Raw genomic sequence first — 12,383 nt, forward strand, 5'->3', positions numbered from 1 at the left:
AATTTGTTGCTGCGGTCTGGTGGCGGTGGTGCGGATGGAATGCGGACGCCGCTGATGGGGCCGCCATAAATTACTCTCAAAGGGCCGTCTCTCGATCAGCTACTTGGGAAGGCGACTGTCACTTGGGCTGCAATGTCTTGAGAATTTGTCATCCTCCGCGCAAGTCGACACGGGATGCGGATGTGTCAAAACTGCAGAGCGGACTGATCCACAGCGGAGGATGCGGTGGCTGCTAACCACATCTTGCATGGCTTCCACGGCGGTGCGGCGGACTCCGTCAGCCTTAGCTGCGGAGTGGCCTCTTTCGAATGGAAATCTGTCGCCAACGGCACGCAACCAGATTGTAATTATTAACATGGACTTGGTCAAGGCTGATTTTACCTCCCAGAGAAAAGCTTTGTGACAGCTAGACCAGATGAGATCATGTGCAATTATTATTTTCATTACTCAATAAACTTCCTTGGTCACAGTCTGCCGATTTTGCCGTCTAGGCAAGGCGTTAGCACATCTAATAGTTATTAAGAAAGGCCTCGAGCGCGTCAATCACGCCTGCAAGTCTAACCTCCTAGGCTGTCTCCTCCGCGCCCGCGTCCGCCTCTGGTGCGCCTCAGAGTGTTCCCGGAACCCATATATGAGCGCATTCACCAGGCCTGTCAGCTGCGTCGTGGCCTGCAGGGCGTCCAGGGTGGCCGACTGCGTGCCCGTCAGCTCTGCAAAGCGGTTACAGAGGCCGGGGATCCAGACGACAATGTACGCCAGCGGGAAGAGCGACAAGAGCAGCCAGTGCTTGGTGTCGTGGTCCAGGCTGCTGCTCGCCCGGACCATGATCCGCGGCTTCACGCCCAGCCGCACGTAAGCGGCCTGCTTGGCCTCCTGCGCGGCCTCGATCCCCGTCTCCTTGTTCCGCTGCGAGTGGGTGTGTGTGACGGCCTCCCGCACTGTGATTGGTGCCGTGTGCGTCCCGCGTACCAGCGCGTTGTTCAGCATCGTCGCGTTGATGCTGGGTGCCGAGGTTGTGTACATGCTGAACGAGTACTCGCGCCGAAGCGACGGGCTCCTGTCGCGCTTGGAGAGGCGGCGTCGTACCTTGAGGAAAACGCATATGTAGAGGGCGATGGCGATCAGGAAGATGAGGAAGCGCCATCCGTGGCCCAGGACGTAGCGGAGGTAGAGCGGCTCGCGCGAGATCCAGCACCAGTTTCCTGTGACTGGCTCCATGTGGCCGGTGGCCAGGGCAACCGTCGCGGTGATGCATGGAATCACCCAGACCAGACCGCAGATGAAGAACTGCTGCTCGACCGTGTTGTTCATGACGAGAGGGTTGAAGGTCACTGTCATGTACGTGATGATGGCAATGGCCAGGACGGAAAAGTCGGCTGCCTGGACCGACACTTGACCAACCCAACCGTTCAAGTCGCATGAGAATCCGATTGGGAGTGATTTTTGCGACGACACGACGTTGAATCCTGAGATGGTGTTGTTCCAGGAGTTGATGAATTCTGCAGGAGTGATGATCCTGTGGTTAGCAGGGCAGCTTGAGCTTCCTTGGGTAGTGATCATCAAATGATGTCTTACCGGCAACATTGAGATTCATGATCAACATGTATCTCAGAGACCATTTATCATTATGCCGTGACAGGATCCATAGCATGATCACCGTCCCCGTTGCAACTGCCGACAGCGTGCTGCAGATGAGAGTCGGAACTGCAACCCAGGCCTGATACATGTTGAAGTCGTGTCTTGTCGTGTCCGAAATGAAAGATGAATGTCCAGGCGAAGAAGAGACAGACGGGAGGAAGAGGAGGAGGAGGAGGAGGAGGAGAAGTTGTCGCGACTGCAGAAATTTTGATATCCCGAGGCTCAAGACCTGGATGCAAGCCGTTGTTGTTCTTCAACTCGAAGTAGACATTGCATAAATAGAAAGGCAAACCGAAATGGTATCAGATGGACTTTCCGATTGCTCTCAAGAAAAGAAGAAGAGGAAGAAGAAGAAGAAGCACAACGAGAAGAAGGGAATGAAAAAAACAAAAAGAACATATAGAGACGATGATAAAGTGAGGCCTGGGGTAAGTATTAGTGGACCTGGGGCTGTGCTGTATAGGGCTTGTCACTTTCCGCAAGACGGCAACGAGACATCTATGCGACAAGGATAGTGCAAATCCTCTGGACCCAAATAAGCGGGTGTGACTGAAGATAGATATCGTAGCGATGCCTTCATTATGCCTCAGGGGCTGGAAATTCAGGGAAGCGAAGTTGCTCAAACGTGGTGACTGACTCGTCAGGAGCATCTTCAGCAGCGGTGCGTGCCGATTAGCGAAACCTTCTTCACATCACTACCCACCCCTTTCTGACATGATTTCTAGCCTTCCCGGCGCGCACTCAACCAACTTGTGCTCGAGTAAGTAGTACGTACAGTAGGTCCTTAGTATCGCGTGCAACATCAGCGGGACCAGGGCAGCCTTGCGAAGGGCGCTTGGAGGGGCGAGGGGGCGGGGCTTCATCGAAATCTGCACTTGACAGCCCTTCGATGGTATATATATATATATGTATATATATATACACATACATATACATAATATGTATCATCTCTAGACTTGATCATGTAAGTAGTGTGTCGACCATCTTTGTATAACAGTCGTAAACAGAGTGTTCTGATCCCTCCTCATACCTGTTGGTTGCTGTGTGTAGTTGGCCAATTAGAGTCTACAAGGCGGCGAGTCATTGACCTGCGTGCAAACTGCGACGCCGACAGAAAATTATATTCTCCGAAAGTCCTGCAGTCTTATTATTGCCCCCTTAATGAGGAGTCGAAGGGCTAACTCCGTTCCGTGATCGAAGGAGGTCTCGAGGTGTCACCAAGAGGGTCCTAGATGCCAGAGATGAAAGGCCAGCTCAGATCAGATCCCACCTGTTCTCCCGGCAGCGCCCTAGATGACGTTGGGCAGCCGGTTTTCTGTCAAGTCTCACCTTGAGTCATTCAGCTGTGTCCTGCTCCTGAAAGGCGGGGGCGGGGCTGGAAAGAATCAATTTGCCATGCAAGCACAGTCTTGCTGACTAGAACACCTGGGCACTCAATATTATTGCAGAACGCATCGCACTAAAAGGGAATCGTTGAGAGTTGTAGTGCATTGGGATCTTTTAACGCCCTCTTGTCAATTTTTCTATCCATCACTTTGCTCCTAGTCTATGCCAAAGAACCTCGTGGACCAGATCCCAGCTCAGAATGGCAGGAATGGGACGAGGTAGTCCTTCTTGCCAATGGACACGCCCTTGGCCCGCAGGATTGCGTAGCCAGTATTCAGGTGGAAGAAGAAATTAGGCAGACCGTGGTGCAGGACCGCAACCTTGGCCGAAACCTTGTGTGTGTTGCCCAGAGCAGGCCTAGAAATTCCCCCACGACTCCAGATCAGACTACGAACTTTGCATCACCTCGAAGGTCTCGTCCAGGGGTGGGGGAGAACTTGCAGGTCAACCGTAGCCTCCTCCTTGCCGGCAGCCTTGGCAGCGTCGATGTTTTTCAGCAACTCCAGGGTCTTCTGAACCCTCTTGCGCAGGTCTGCCACCGTCTTCTCGTCCTTCTCGAAGGGTGTGATGTCCTCGCCGATGAGCCGACCGATGTTGATCTGGGCGAGGCTGGTGGTGTTCTGGACCTGGAACTTGAGGGGCAGCATGTCGTCGACGAGGCGGGCCTCGAAGAAGGTGGCGTCGACATCAACACCCTTCTCCTTTGCATATGCCTCTGCCTGTGCGAGGATGTGGTCGTAGGTCTGCAGGCCGCTGAGGAAGAGTGGAGCGACGGTGTCGTAGACGGACATGCTGGGCGAGGGGATTATTTGCCGAGGGATGAGACAAGACAGATAGATATGTGTGTAAGGTAAGGTCAGGTCAACTTTAGGTCAGGTCTATGTGTGGCTGGGCTAGCTGTAAATCAGTCAAGTAAGTTCGTTACGAGAGGGCCGTCTCACTTCTTAATATACTTGATCTTTTTTCCATGACTGAGTCGAGAACTTGATCAAAGCTTCCATCATCCGGGCTCTTGATCACATTATCCGTTGGCGTCATCTGCCCCCACGGCTTGTTCAGTGTCGTGGCTCGTCGCTCATGCGAACAATTGCCATGGCGACGGTCTCACAGCTCCCCGAAGCGGAGAGGCGGGACCCATCACATCCAGCAAGCTGCCAATGGCCGGAGAGGTGAAGCAGGCTGCGGCGGTGGTCTCGAGTGGTTGCGTGATATGCAGGGACATCGCGCGATGGCGCAATGCCGCCTCAATCGCAGGTCGGCGCCGGATGTCGCTCAGATTCCCGCAAGTGGGCGTATTTGTGATCTTGTATTAGTAATGCTGAGTGGCATTGAATATGGATTCACGTACACAGCAATTGAAGTTTGTTTGTAAGATAAAGACTGTCCAGTCAGCCTTTAGTACTTGGTAGTTGAGCGTGGAGTTGGTTGGAAAGTTACTGGGATGACAAGATCGTTTCCAGTGGTTGCGTCCGCTATCTTTACTAACCTGGGCATTTCCGTAGATCAGTCAACTGCTCAAGTCCTGCACACATTGGATAAAGCACGTATAAAAGACCTTGGGTAGGAAAACCACCCTCTTATTGCCAAAACCTGTCAATATGGGGAAATGGAGTATGGAGTTTTCATTCTTTCATTCCGTGTTCAATTCCCTTGAGTTCCATTTCTACAACCTCTAGCTCGCCTGGTCATGGCTGTAGTGTCTTCTCCCCCTGCCCCCTGTATTGCAACGGTCCATGGCCCAAGCTCAACCCGTCACAACAAACACACACCTAAGAAGTACTCAACCCACCTCACCCGGACGCGACTAACCATCCCATATCTTCAACCACTCACTTGAAGGCCCACACAAAAGGCGAGCTACTAGTACGGCCACGAGGGATCTGCACGCGAGACCTTCGTCATCGTAATCAATTGACCCACAGGGACAGGGCAAGTCTGGTCAAGATGCCAAAGCGCAAGCTGTCGACACAGGCCGATGACGCTGCAGGGAACGCGCCGCCGCCGCGACGCTCGACGCGTCAGAAGACCTCAGCGTCGACTGTGAAGAAAGACGGGGAGGTGGCTGTGCCATTACCTGCTGCGCCAAAGGCAAAGGCGAAGGCTCCGAAGGCGAAGACGTCAAGCAAACCGGCGCCAGCTGTGGCGGAGGGGGAGAAGCAGAAGGAGAAAGGGGAGGACTCGAAGGGAGCAAGCACGATCAAGACGGCCAAGAAGTCTGCCGTGCGTCAGTCCAAGGCCGCGACTGAAGGCGATGGCGAAGGGCAGGCAGACGAGGGCTCGGCGGAGGGGTCGGCAGCTGGTTGTCGGCAGTACTGGCTCATGAAGGCCGAACCCGAGACGCGGTACGAGAAGGGCAAGGATATCTCATTCTCCATTGATGACCTCGCGGCTAGGACGGAGCCTGAACCTTGGGATGGTGCGTCCCTCCTTCTCCCGAGGCCACAAGCATGTGCTGGTGGTGATGTGTGTAATAGTGCGAACAGATGACGTTGTAGGCATCAGAAATTACGTGGGTAGGTTCATCCAAGATCTTCAGAATGAGTGAGGCTGTTTTGGAAAGGGTGGACATTGGCTAATGATTGGACAGCGCGCAACAACCTGAGAGCGATGAAGAAGGGCGACCTTGCTTTCTTTTCACATTCTAACTGCAAAGAGCCGGGTATCGTTGGGACCATGGAGATCGTGCAGGAGCATTCCCCAGACCGTACGTTTTCTCGCACCGTCCTAGAGACCAGACAAATGAAATATACCTGCTTTCTTCCTCCTCTCTTGCTTGCTCCATTCTCCTACGCCGCCCCCCTCCCCCGACTTGATCCTTGCTGATGACATCCTCAGTATCTGCACAAAACCCCAAGAACCCCTACTACGATCCCAAGTCTTCACCCTCCGACCCGAGGTGGAGCGTAGTGCACGTTAAGTTCGGCGCTAAATTCCGCGAGCCCATCAAATTGAAGGAGATGCGCGAGCTGGGTAAGCCGGGTGGGCCGCTGGAGAATATGCAGATGCTCAAGCAGTCACGGCTGAGTGTGAGCAGAGTGAGCGAGGAGGAGTGGAACTTCCTTGTGGCTCTGGCCGAGGAGAGAGGCAAGGCTACTAGCTCAAGCTGACCTTGCCGTCTCGGATGAAATATGGCGGCACCTCTCTTGAGGTGTAGTGTATTAGATATCGAGAAGGCTGTCCAAGCCGTCTCATGTACGCTCGAGCTTCCGCCTTGTGTGTTCCAGCACCGTCCGCAGGCCGTCGTCCAGATCCTCCCTTGCGAGGACGGGATCGATCCATGCTGCCACCTTGGCAGCCAGTTTCGTCTTGTCCTCACTCGCCTCCATCTGTGTCTTAATCCTCGCTAGCACCTCGCGCAACGCTTTTGGGAAGTCGGCCGTCGCAGCGTCCACTCCGACAAGTGGCTGCCGAATCAGACAGCTGCAGGTCGAAGGATGCACGGGATAATCCTCCCTCATCGTATCCAGTACGTGGTTGATGATCACGGGCTGTGCTGAGACCGTTGTAAACTCGGAAAACATGTCGAAGAAGCCTTCGGCCGCCTCAGCGCTCCAGAAAGGCTGTTTTCTGGCGACATCAAAGATGGCCTTTGGTATGGCACCCTCGAGCGCGGGGCTCTTTTCGAGCTTCTTGATCGCCTCCTCCTCAAAGACCTTGCCTGCCTCTTTCGGCTTCGTGTTCTGTCCGCCCGACAGCGGGTCCGGGAGGAACACGTTCCTGTCTTCACCGTCACCAAACTCATCCTCGTCCTCATCCTCATCAAACATCATTACATCCCCCTCTTGTACTGCGTGCGCGGCCATCGAGCCCTCATGTCCCTTCTTGCCGGCTCCCTTGCTCTTTTTGTCCATCCTGGCCAGCCACTCCATCTCTACTCTCGCATACTCCACCCACAGCTCTTCTCCCGCAGTACAGAACCGACAGCCCCTCATGAACAGCCCCCGCGCGCCGTCGACATCCCCATCCGCGGCAGCTCTCCGTCCTGCCATAATCCACAGGCTCACATCCATGGGGTGTAACCTCAGGGCACGCGTGACGATCTTGCGCCACCTCTTTGTAGCTTTCACACGGGCAGCGTAGTCAAGGTATTCTTTCCATAGGGCGAGGGAGCCCGGATGCCGGAACACGCCACGCTCGTAGATATTGAAGACGCGGGCGTTGGAGGCGTGGGATGTAGAGTGCTTGATCTTCTTGCGGACACAGCGTTTCTGTCGGAGGCGGTCCAGGGAGAGCTCCCAGGCGGCGTAGTCTTGGAAGTGGGAGGGGTTGCAGCGGGGACCGAGGACGAGATGCTCATGGGCCGTGCGTTTAGAGACTATCGTGCGTATTTCTTCCTATGACACGGAAGGAAGGGATTCAGTTAGCACACATTTTGTGATGGTCGTCCCTTGGAGGAGAGATGTGCTCACCTTCGAGAAGATCTCCTTCTCCTCGAACTCGCGCAGCTGTGGGACCGCTCGCTCGAGGTGGAAACGAGCCTTCTCCGCGACGTTGGCCATGGTCGATGAATGATTAGCCTAGGTACAGTTGTAGTTGGCTTGGAAGGCAGGTCGGAGTCGTTGCAAATTATGTAGGTATTGACTATTATAGCTTGAAGGCAGTCAGTCGTAAAAAATCGAATTGTCAAAGGTAGAAAAATCCAAGTCTATCTTTGAGACTTTTTAGTGGGGCCTCTTTAGTGGATGGGAGATCCCTGCGATATGGTCATGCTGCCACACAGTATCATACATAGTAGGATACACATAGAAGTACTGTGCTGGAGCGGGACCTGTGGTTACGGTATGTCTCCACATCAAGATCAAATTCTAATTCGTGCGAGAGATTTGTCTGCCTGTTTCATGAAGATTTCTACGGAGAAAGTAAATGTATCTGAAGCATCATAACAACAAGGCTTGGGGTACGAGGTGGTTGGGAGCACGGTATGGCGGTCTCTTTTACAGTGCGTGTGTCAGCATGAAATGGTCGGGCTGGGGGCGACTACTGTACGCAGTACTGCACGTAACGACTGACAACCCACTAAAAAAGGACGTCATACTGGGACCAACCCCTGCGGCGGGACGGTTTAAGGCTCTGCCCGATCTGCCGAGACGCGAAGAGAGCACCTGCGCCATACTATGTACTATGGTACTGCAGCACCCGCGTGCTGTATCTTGGTATGAATATACTACGATGCGCTAGAACATCGCGCTTTTGTACTGTCTAAGGCACTGTAGCTGCCCTTGGCTCATCTCACCTCACCAACCAAAACAAACATCTGCAGGAACAAATTGGATTTGCTCTGCTCTGGGATGCCCGGCAGCTACGGAGCGACTAGGCAGATCCAACCTAATCCACGCCGATCCTGGAGCTGACTTCCGTCCTCTCTTTTTTTTCTTCTTCTTTCCCCTTCTCCCCTCCCTCGTCTTGACCTTGACTACAACTGCAGACCATCATCACCCCACCTCGTCTTGCTCCCTCCGTCCCTTCCCCTCTCCTGTTACTTTCGACATCGACAGCGCCTCACACAAGAGCAGCTCGTCTGTCTCTGCCGCTCCTTCAAGAATAGCACCCCTCACTTGAATGTCTCCGCCATAGTTGGCCCATCTCGATGGCCGCGTCAAAGTACAAGGATAAGGACGGCGGCGTCTTGCTGAGCTTCAACGGCGTCTGGATTAGCTGGTTACACACCATCGTCGCGTACAGTATGTCTTACCATCCTCATGCGCTCTCAATTGTGCGCGCCTCGGTTTCTGACTGTCAGCCTGCTTCTATCTCTAGCCGCCTTCTTCAGCGCCCTCGTCGTCGGCGTCTCCCTCCACTACCACAAGATCGTCCAGAACGAGTGGTTCGGCTACCCACAAGAATGGTTCCCTTCCGTCTCTGCGACCATAGGCGACCGGTATCCCGAGCGGTCCTTCTTTCAGCTCTTCATCGCCATAACCTCAGGCCCCAGGTTCGCCCTCGTCGCGTTCTGGTATCTCCTGTCGCGTAAGCCGGGTACCAAGCTGCCCGGCTTTGTCGCGTTCTGGGGCCTGTTTCGGACCTTCACGTGCGGGGGCTGGACATATGTCACCTCCACTGATGACCACGACTGGCACGATATCTTCATGATCTCCTATCTGCTCGCCACCATTCCCTGGACCTTTGGCTGCATTGCTCTGAGCCCACCCAACCCGCAGGCAATCAAGTACCGAAAATATGTCTCTGGCGCCTTCTACGGCAGCATCATCCCTCTGATCTACTTCTTTATACAGCACAAGGTCCACCGCGTCCCCGGAGGTGAGTTGTCCCCATGGAGCAAGGGAGAGAACCCTCCAAACCCCCCACCCCCGAGTGGCTAACAGGTGCTGACGAGAGCCCCTCCCTAGCTTACACCACGTACGCCTTCTTCGAATGGTCCCTCGTCCTTCTCGACGTCGCTTTTGACGCCGTCACCGCCCTTGATTTTGACTCATTCGAGGTGGTCATAAGGGATGTAAAGGGCATCAGCAAGGGGTATGTCAAATGGCTTCCGAAATAGACCTCCCACGAAGTAAACATGAAGAAAAAGAGAAGAAGAAGAAACCTTGTCAATGCGGGCACATGTGTATGAGCAAGACAAGCAACAATAAAAGCAAAAGAAAACTACTTGATGATGTTGGTTCTAAGAGTGTTCTGTCATCTAGTGCCACTTTCTCCTCCGTCTCCTCCGCTGAACTTGAGAAAGAGTAAGCTCAGCGACACGACACTTCGCAAGCAGTCATCACATAGGCTAATTGCTTGGGCAGGAAGGAGAAAGCAACAGCAGGCGTCTTCGGACGACCGTTTGGCACGAACGAGGCCATCGATATTGTGGCGGACATCTACCATGGCGTGAGTTGGGCGCATTCCAGTCTTCCCCAGGTCCACCGGGAGTCCCCACTGACAGCCCACAGTTCGTTTTCTGGTCCATCCTCACTAGCCTGGGTGTGTTGGTCTGGTGTAAGTTCCACTACTCACCCACCGTCCACATGGGCTGCATGGATCAGAGCCGCTGACCTGGTATCGCTACAGTCTTCCCATTATGGTATATGGGTATCTCGGGATTCGAGGCTGCCATCATGGGCACTATCTCGCCCTTCCTCCTGGGCATCTCGCCGTTGAGGACGCTGATCATACGGAACCTGCGGACAGTCCACCTGCTATCCCTTTCCGGTCTGCTCGCCTTCCTCGTTACTGATCCTGTTGCCCGTCTTGGTACCGTCACTTTTGCCGTCACTATGCAGTGTCTGGGTTGGTCGGCCACTTTCTACTCTGAATCTGTCCACGAAGGGCGACTCGAGTCCAAGATCCTCGCATTCCTCGTGGGTTTGCTCATGTCCACCATCGTCAAGTTCATGTGGTGGACCAATAACCCTATCTGGCCTATCATGCATGCTGCCAACGGAGGGTGGAACTTCACCGGTTTCGCACTGGCCATTCCTGCCGCTTTGAGATTCACGCGCCGCGGAGCCCTTAATACGGGCAACGCCGAATCGTTGAGGGACGGCTCCGTGCTGCTGGCCGCCTGTAGCATTGGTGGGCTAATGTTTGGTCTGCACTCCCTGCTCTCCGACACCAGCACCATGATTTTATGGGTTTGGGACGGCTATCCCATCCGTGGCCCGACTGCAAATACGTCAGCCTGGTACACTATCTTTGCCATGACAGGAGGAATCCTCCTTGGACTCTTTCGGCCGCAGCTTGTCAGCTCTTACGGCTTCTATGGTATCGGCTGCGTGGGTGCTGCGGTCCTGACCTACTTCCACCACTGGTTCGGCTACTTCGGGGCTCTCACAGCAGCCACCTTTCTCATGGCGGTATCATTTCCTATCATCAGCAATGCCTCCAAGAAAAGTCCCGCTTCGACGTTCGGAACGGGCTTCTTCATCTATAACATCATGCTGCTCTTTCACGTCTGGGTCGTTGCATACGCTTTCGTCCCCGGCGGGCCGCTCGTCCGTGAACACACTGACTGGGTGATGATGACCACGTGGCTGCTCATCGGTGCTGGCGTGCTCGACATCAACAACATCAAGAATAGCCGGCGCGCAGGAAAGCGGCCCGTCACGACCTCCGCTCCCAAGCCGCACAGGACCTACCACTTGGCTTCTCTTGGCGTGCTCAACCTGCTCTTCCTGGGCGCGGCATTCCTGCGCTTCCCTACCAACGATTATAAGCCTTATCACCCTGACGAGAACCTCATTACGGCAGGCATCTGGACGATCCACTTCTCGCTGGACAACGACATGTGGTCGTCTGAGATTCGGATGCGTGACCTCATCAAGGAGATGGAGCTGGACGTCGTCGGTCTGCTGGAGAGTGACAACCAGCGCATTATTATGGGCAACCGCGACACTACTCAATATCTTGCCGAGGATCTCGGCATGTACGTCGATTACGGCCCTGGTCCTAACAAGCACACTTGGGGCTCTGCGCTCCTCTCCAAATTTCCAATCGTCAACTCGACGCACCACCTCCTGCCCAGTCCTGTGGGCGAGCTTGCGCCCGCTATTCATGCGACCATTGAAGCGTACGGTCAGCTGGTCGACGTCTTCGTGTTCCACTCGGGCCAGGAAGAGGACCCCGAAGACAGAAGGCTGCAGACAGAATATCTGTCCAACCTGATGGGGACTGTGACGAACCGACCTGCCATCCTGCTGTCATACCTTGTGACAAAGCCCGGCGAGGGTAACTACAAGACATACGTCTCGGAGATTTCAGGTATGCACGACATCGATCCGACAGACTGGGACAGGTGGTGCGAATATATCTTATACAAGGGCCTTCATCGCGTTGGGTACGCGCGTGTAAGCCGGAGCACCATTACCGATACCGAGCTTCAAGTCGGTAAATTCGTGGTGCCGCGCTCGGAGGAGGAGCTGGTGAGGGCTCAACAGCAGGACGAGGTTGTGCGGGATAAGAGGGTGGGAGAGGCGGAGGTGCCAGAAGGCGCAAGATTCCCTGCCCTATTCAAGGGCGAAGGTGTAAGGGGCCATCGATACCATGTTTTCAATGGGCCGAGGTATTTTGGCGGGCAGAGGTAATAGGAGAAGTAGGTGGTTAATGAAGTGAGGAGAGAATGGTAAGTATGGGGCTGAACTGTAATGAGGTGCGCTACAGCAAGAAGGAGGACGCACAGGCCTAGTGAGTCATTGGGCCTCGCACAGAAAGGCCTTCAATTGTTTCCTGGTTACTTTGTATGCATGTTGAGATGCATTATGCATAATGACTTGATTTCACGACAAGTGAGAAAAATCTGTAAAGATTATAATGATGATTTCCTCTTTGTACTTTGTAGCACATGATGATGTTTGCAAAATTGTTTTGACCGAGCCATTAAGCCGATTAACAAGCCCATCCAGTGGTCACAGCCCTGTGTC

General features: G+C 54.1%; 5 protein-coding genes across 5 annotated transcripts; 2 read left to right on the forward strand and 3 right to left on the reverse strand.

The window, feature by feature from the left end:
- Nucleotides 1-447: 447 nt before the first annotated feature.
- On the reverse strand, nucleotides 448-1,726 carry M406DRAFT_73793 (uncharacterized protein; the record flags this gene model as incomplete). Its single annotated transcript, XM_040925657.1, has 3 exons — nucleotides 448-487; nucleotides 563-1,544; nucleotides 1,576-1,726. The coding sequence occupies 3 exons, from the start codon at nucleotides 1,724-1,726 to the stop codon at nucleotides 448-450; spliced, it is 1,173 nt and encodes a 390-aa protein (XP_040774126.1).
- Nucleotides 1,727-3,246: 1,520 nt separating this feature from the next.
- M406DRAFT_323020 (uncharacterized protein) lies at nucleotides 3,247-3,872 on the reverse strand (the record flags this gene model as incomplete). The annotated part of the gene is made up of 2 exons (XM_040919726.1): nucleotides 3,466-3,872; nucleotides 3,247-3,381 (listed from the first exon to the last, which is right to left on the reverse strand). Coding segments are annotated over exons 1-2 (485 nt in total), but the record flags the coding sequence as incomplete, so codon positions are not given.
- Nucleotides 3,873-5,340: 1,468 nt separating this feature from the next.
- Nucleotides 5,341-6,107, forward strand: M406DRAFT_223938 (DUF55-domain-containing protein; the record flags this gene model as incomplete). The annotated part of the gene is made up of 4 exons (XM_040915666.1): nucleotides 5,341-5,440; nucleotides 5,520-5,537; nucleotides 5,612-5,728; nucleotides 5,860-6,107. Coding segments are annotated over 4 exons (483 nt in total), but the record flags the coding sequence as incomplete, so codon positions are not given.
- Nucleotides 6,108-6,775: 668 nt separating this feature from the next.
- Nucleotides 6,776-7,551, reverse strand: M406DRAFT_356942 (uncharacterized protein; the record flags this gene model as incomplete). The annotated part of the gene is made up of 2 exons (XM_040923560.1): nucleotides 7,434-7,551; nucleotides 6,776-7,358 (listed from the first exon to the last, which is right to left on the reverse strand). Coding segments are annotated over exons 1-2 (672 nt in total), but the record flags the coding sequence as incomplete, so codon positions are not given.
- Nucleotides 7,552-8,406: 855 nt separating this feature from the next.
- On the forward strand, nucleotides 8,407-12,292 carry M406DRAFT_292790 (uncharacterized protein). The gene is made up of 7 exons (XM_040919051.1): nucleotides 8,407-8,705; nucleotides 8,782-9,282; nucleotides 9,372-9,498; nucleotides 9,669-9,710; nucleotides 9,771-9,855; nucleotides 9,918-9,963; nucleotides 10,036-12,292. Exons 1-7 carry the CDS (start codon nucleotides 8,612-8,614, stop codon nucleotides 12,045-12,047), a joined length of 2,907 nt encoding a protein of 968 aa, XP_040774130.1. The 5' UTR covers nucleotides 8,407-8,611; the 3' UTR covers nucleotides 12,048-12,292.
- Nucleotides 12,293-12,383: the final 91 nt, after the last annotated feature.

Source organism: Cryphonectria parasitica (genome assembly GCF_011745365.1).
Source record: "Cryphonectria parasitica EP155 unplaced genomic scaffold M406scaffold_6, whole genome shotgun sequence".
NCBI classification, from domain to species: domain Eukaryota; kingdom Fungi; phylum Ascomycota; class Sordariomycetes; order Diaporthales; family Cryphonectriaceae; genus Cryphonectria; species Cryphonectria parasitica.

Excerpts from the sequence above, each read along its gene's own strand:
- M406DRAFT_292790 (XM_040919051.1), top strand. The coding sequence starts at position 8,612 with ATGGCCGCGTCAAAGTACAAGGATAAGGACGGCGGCGTCTTGCTGAGC. Across the intron at positions 9,499-9,668 it reads GTAAAGGGCATCAGCAAGGG|TGCCACTTTCTCCTCCGTCT; the intron begins GTATGTCAAATG and ends TCTGTCATCTAG. Across the intron at positions 9,964-10,035 it reads CCTGGGTGTGTTGGTCTGGT|TCTTCCCATTATGGTATATG; the intron begins GTAAGTTCCACT and ends GTATCGCTACAG.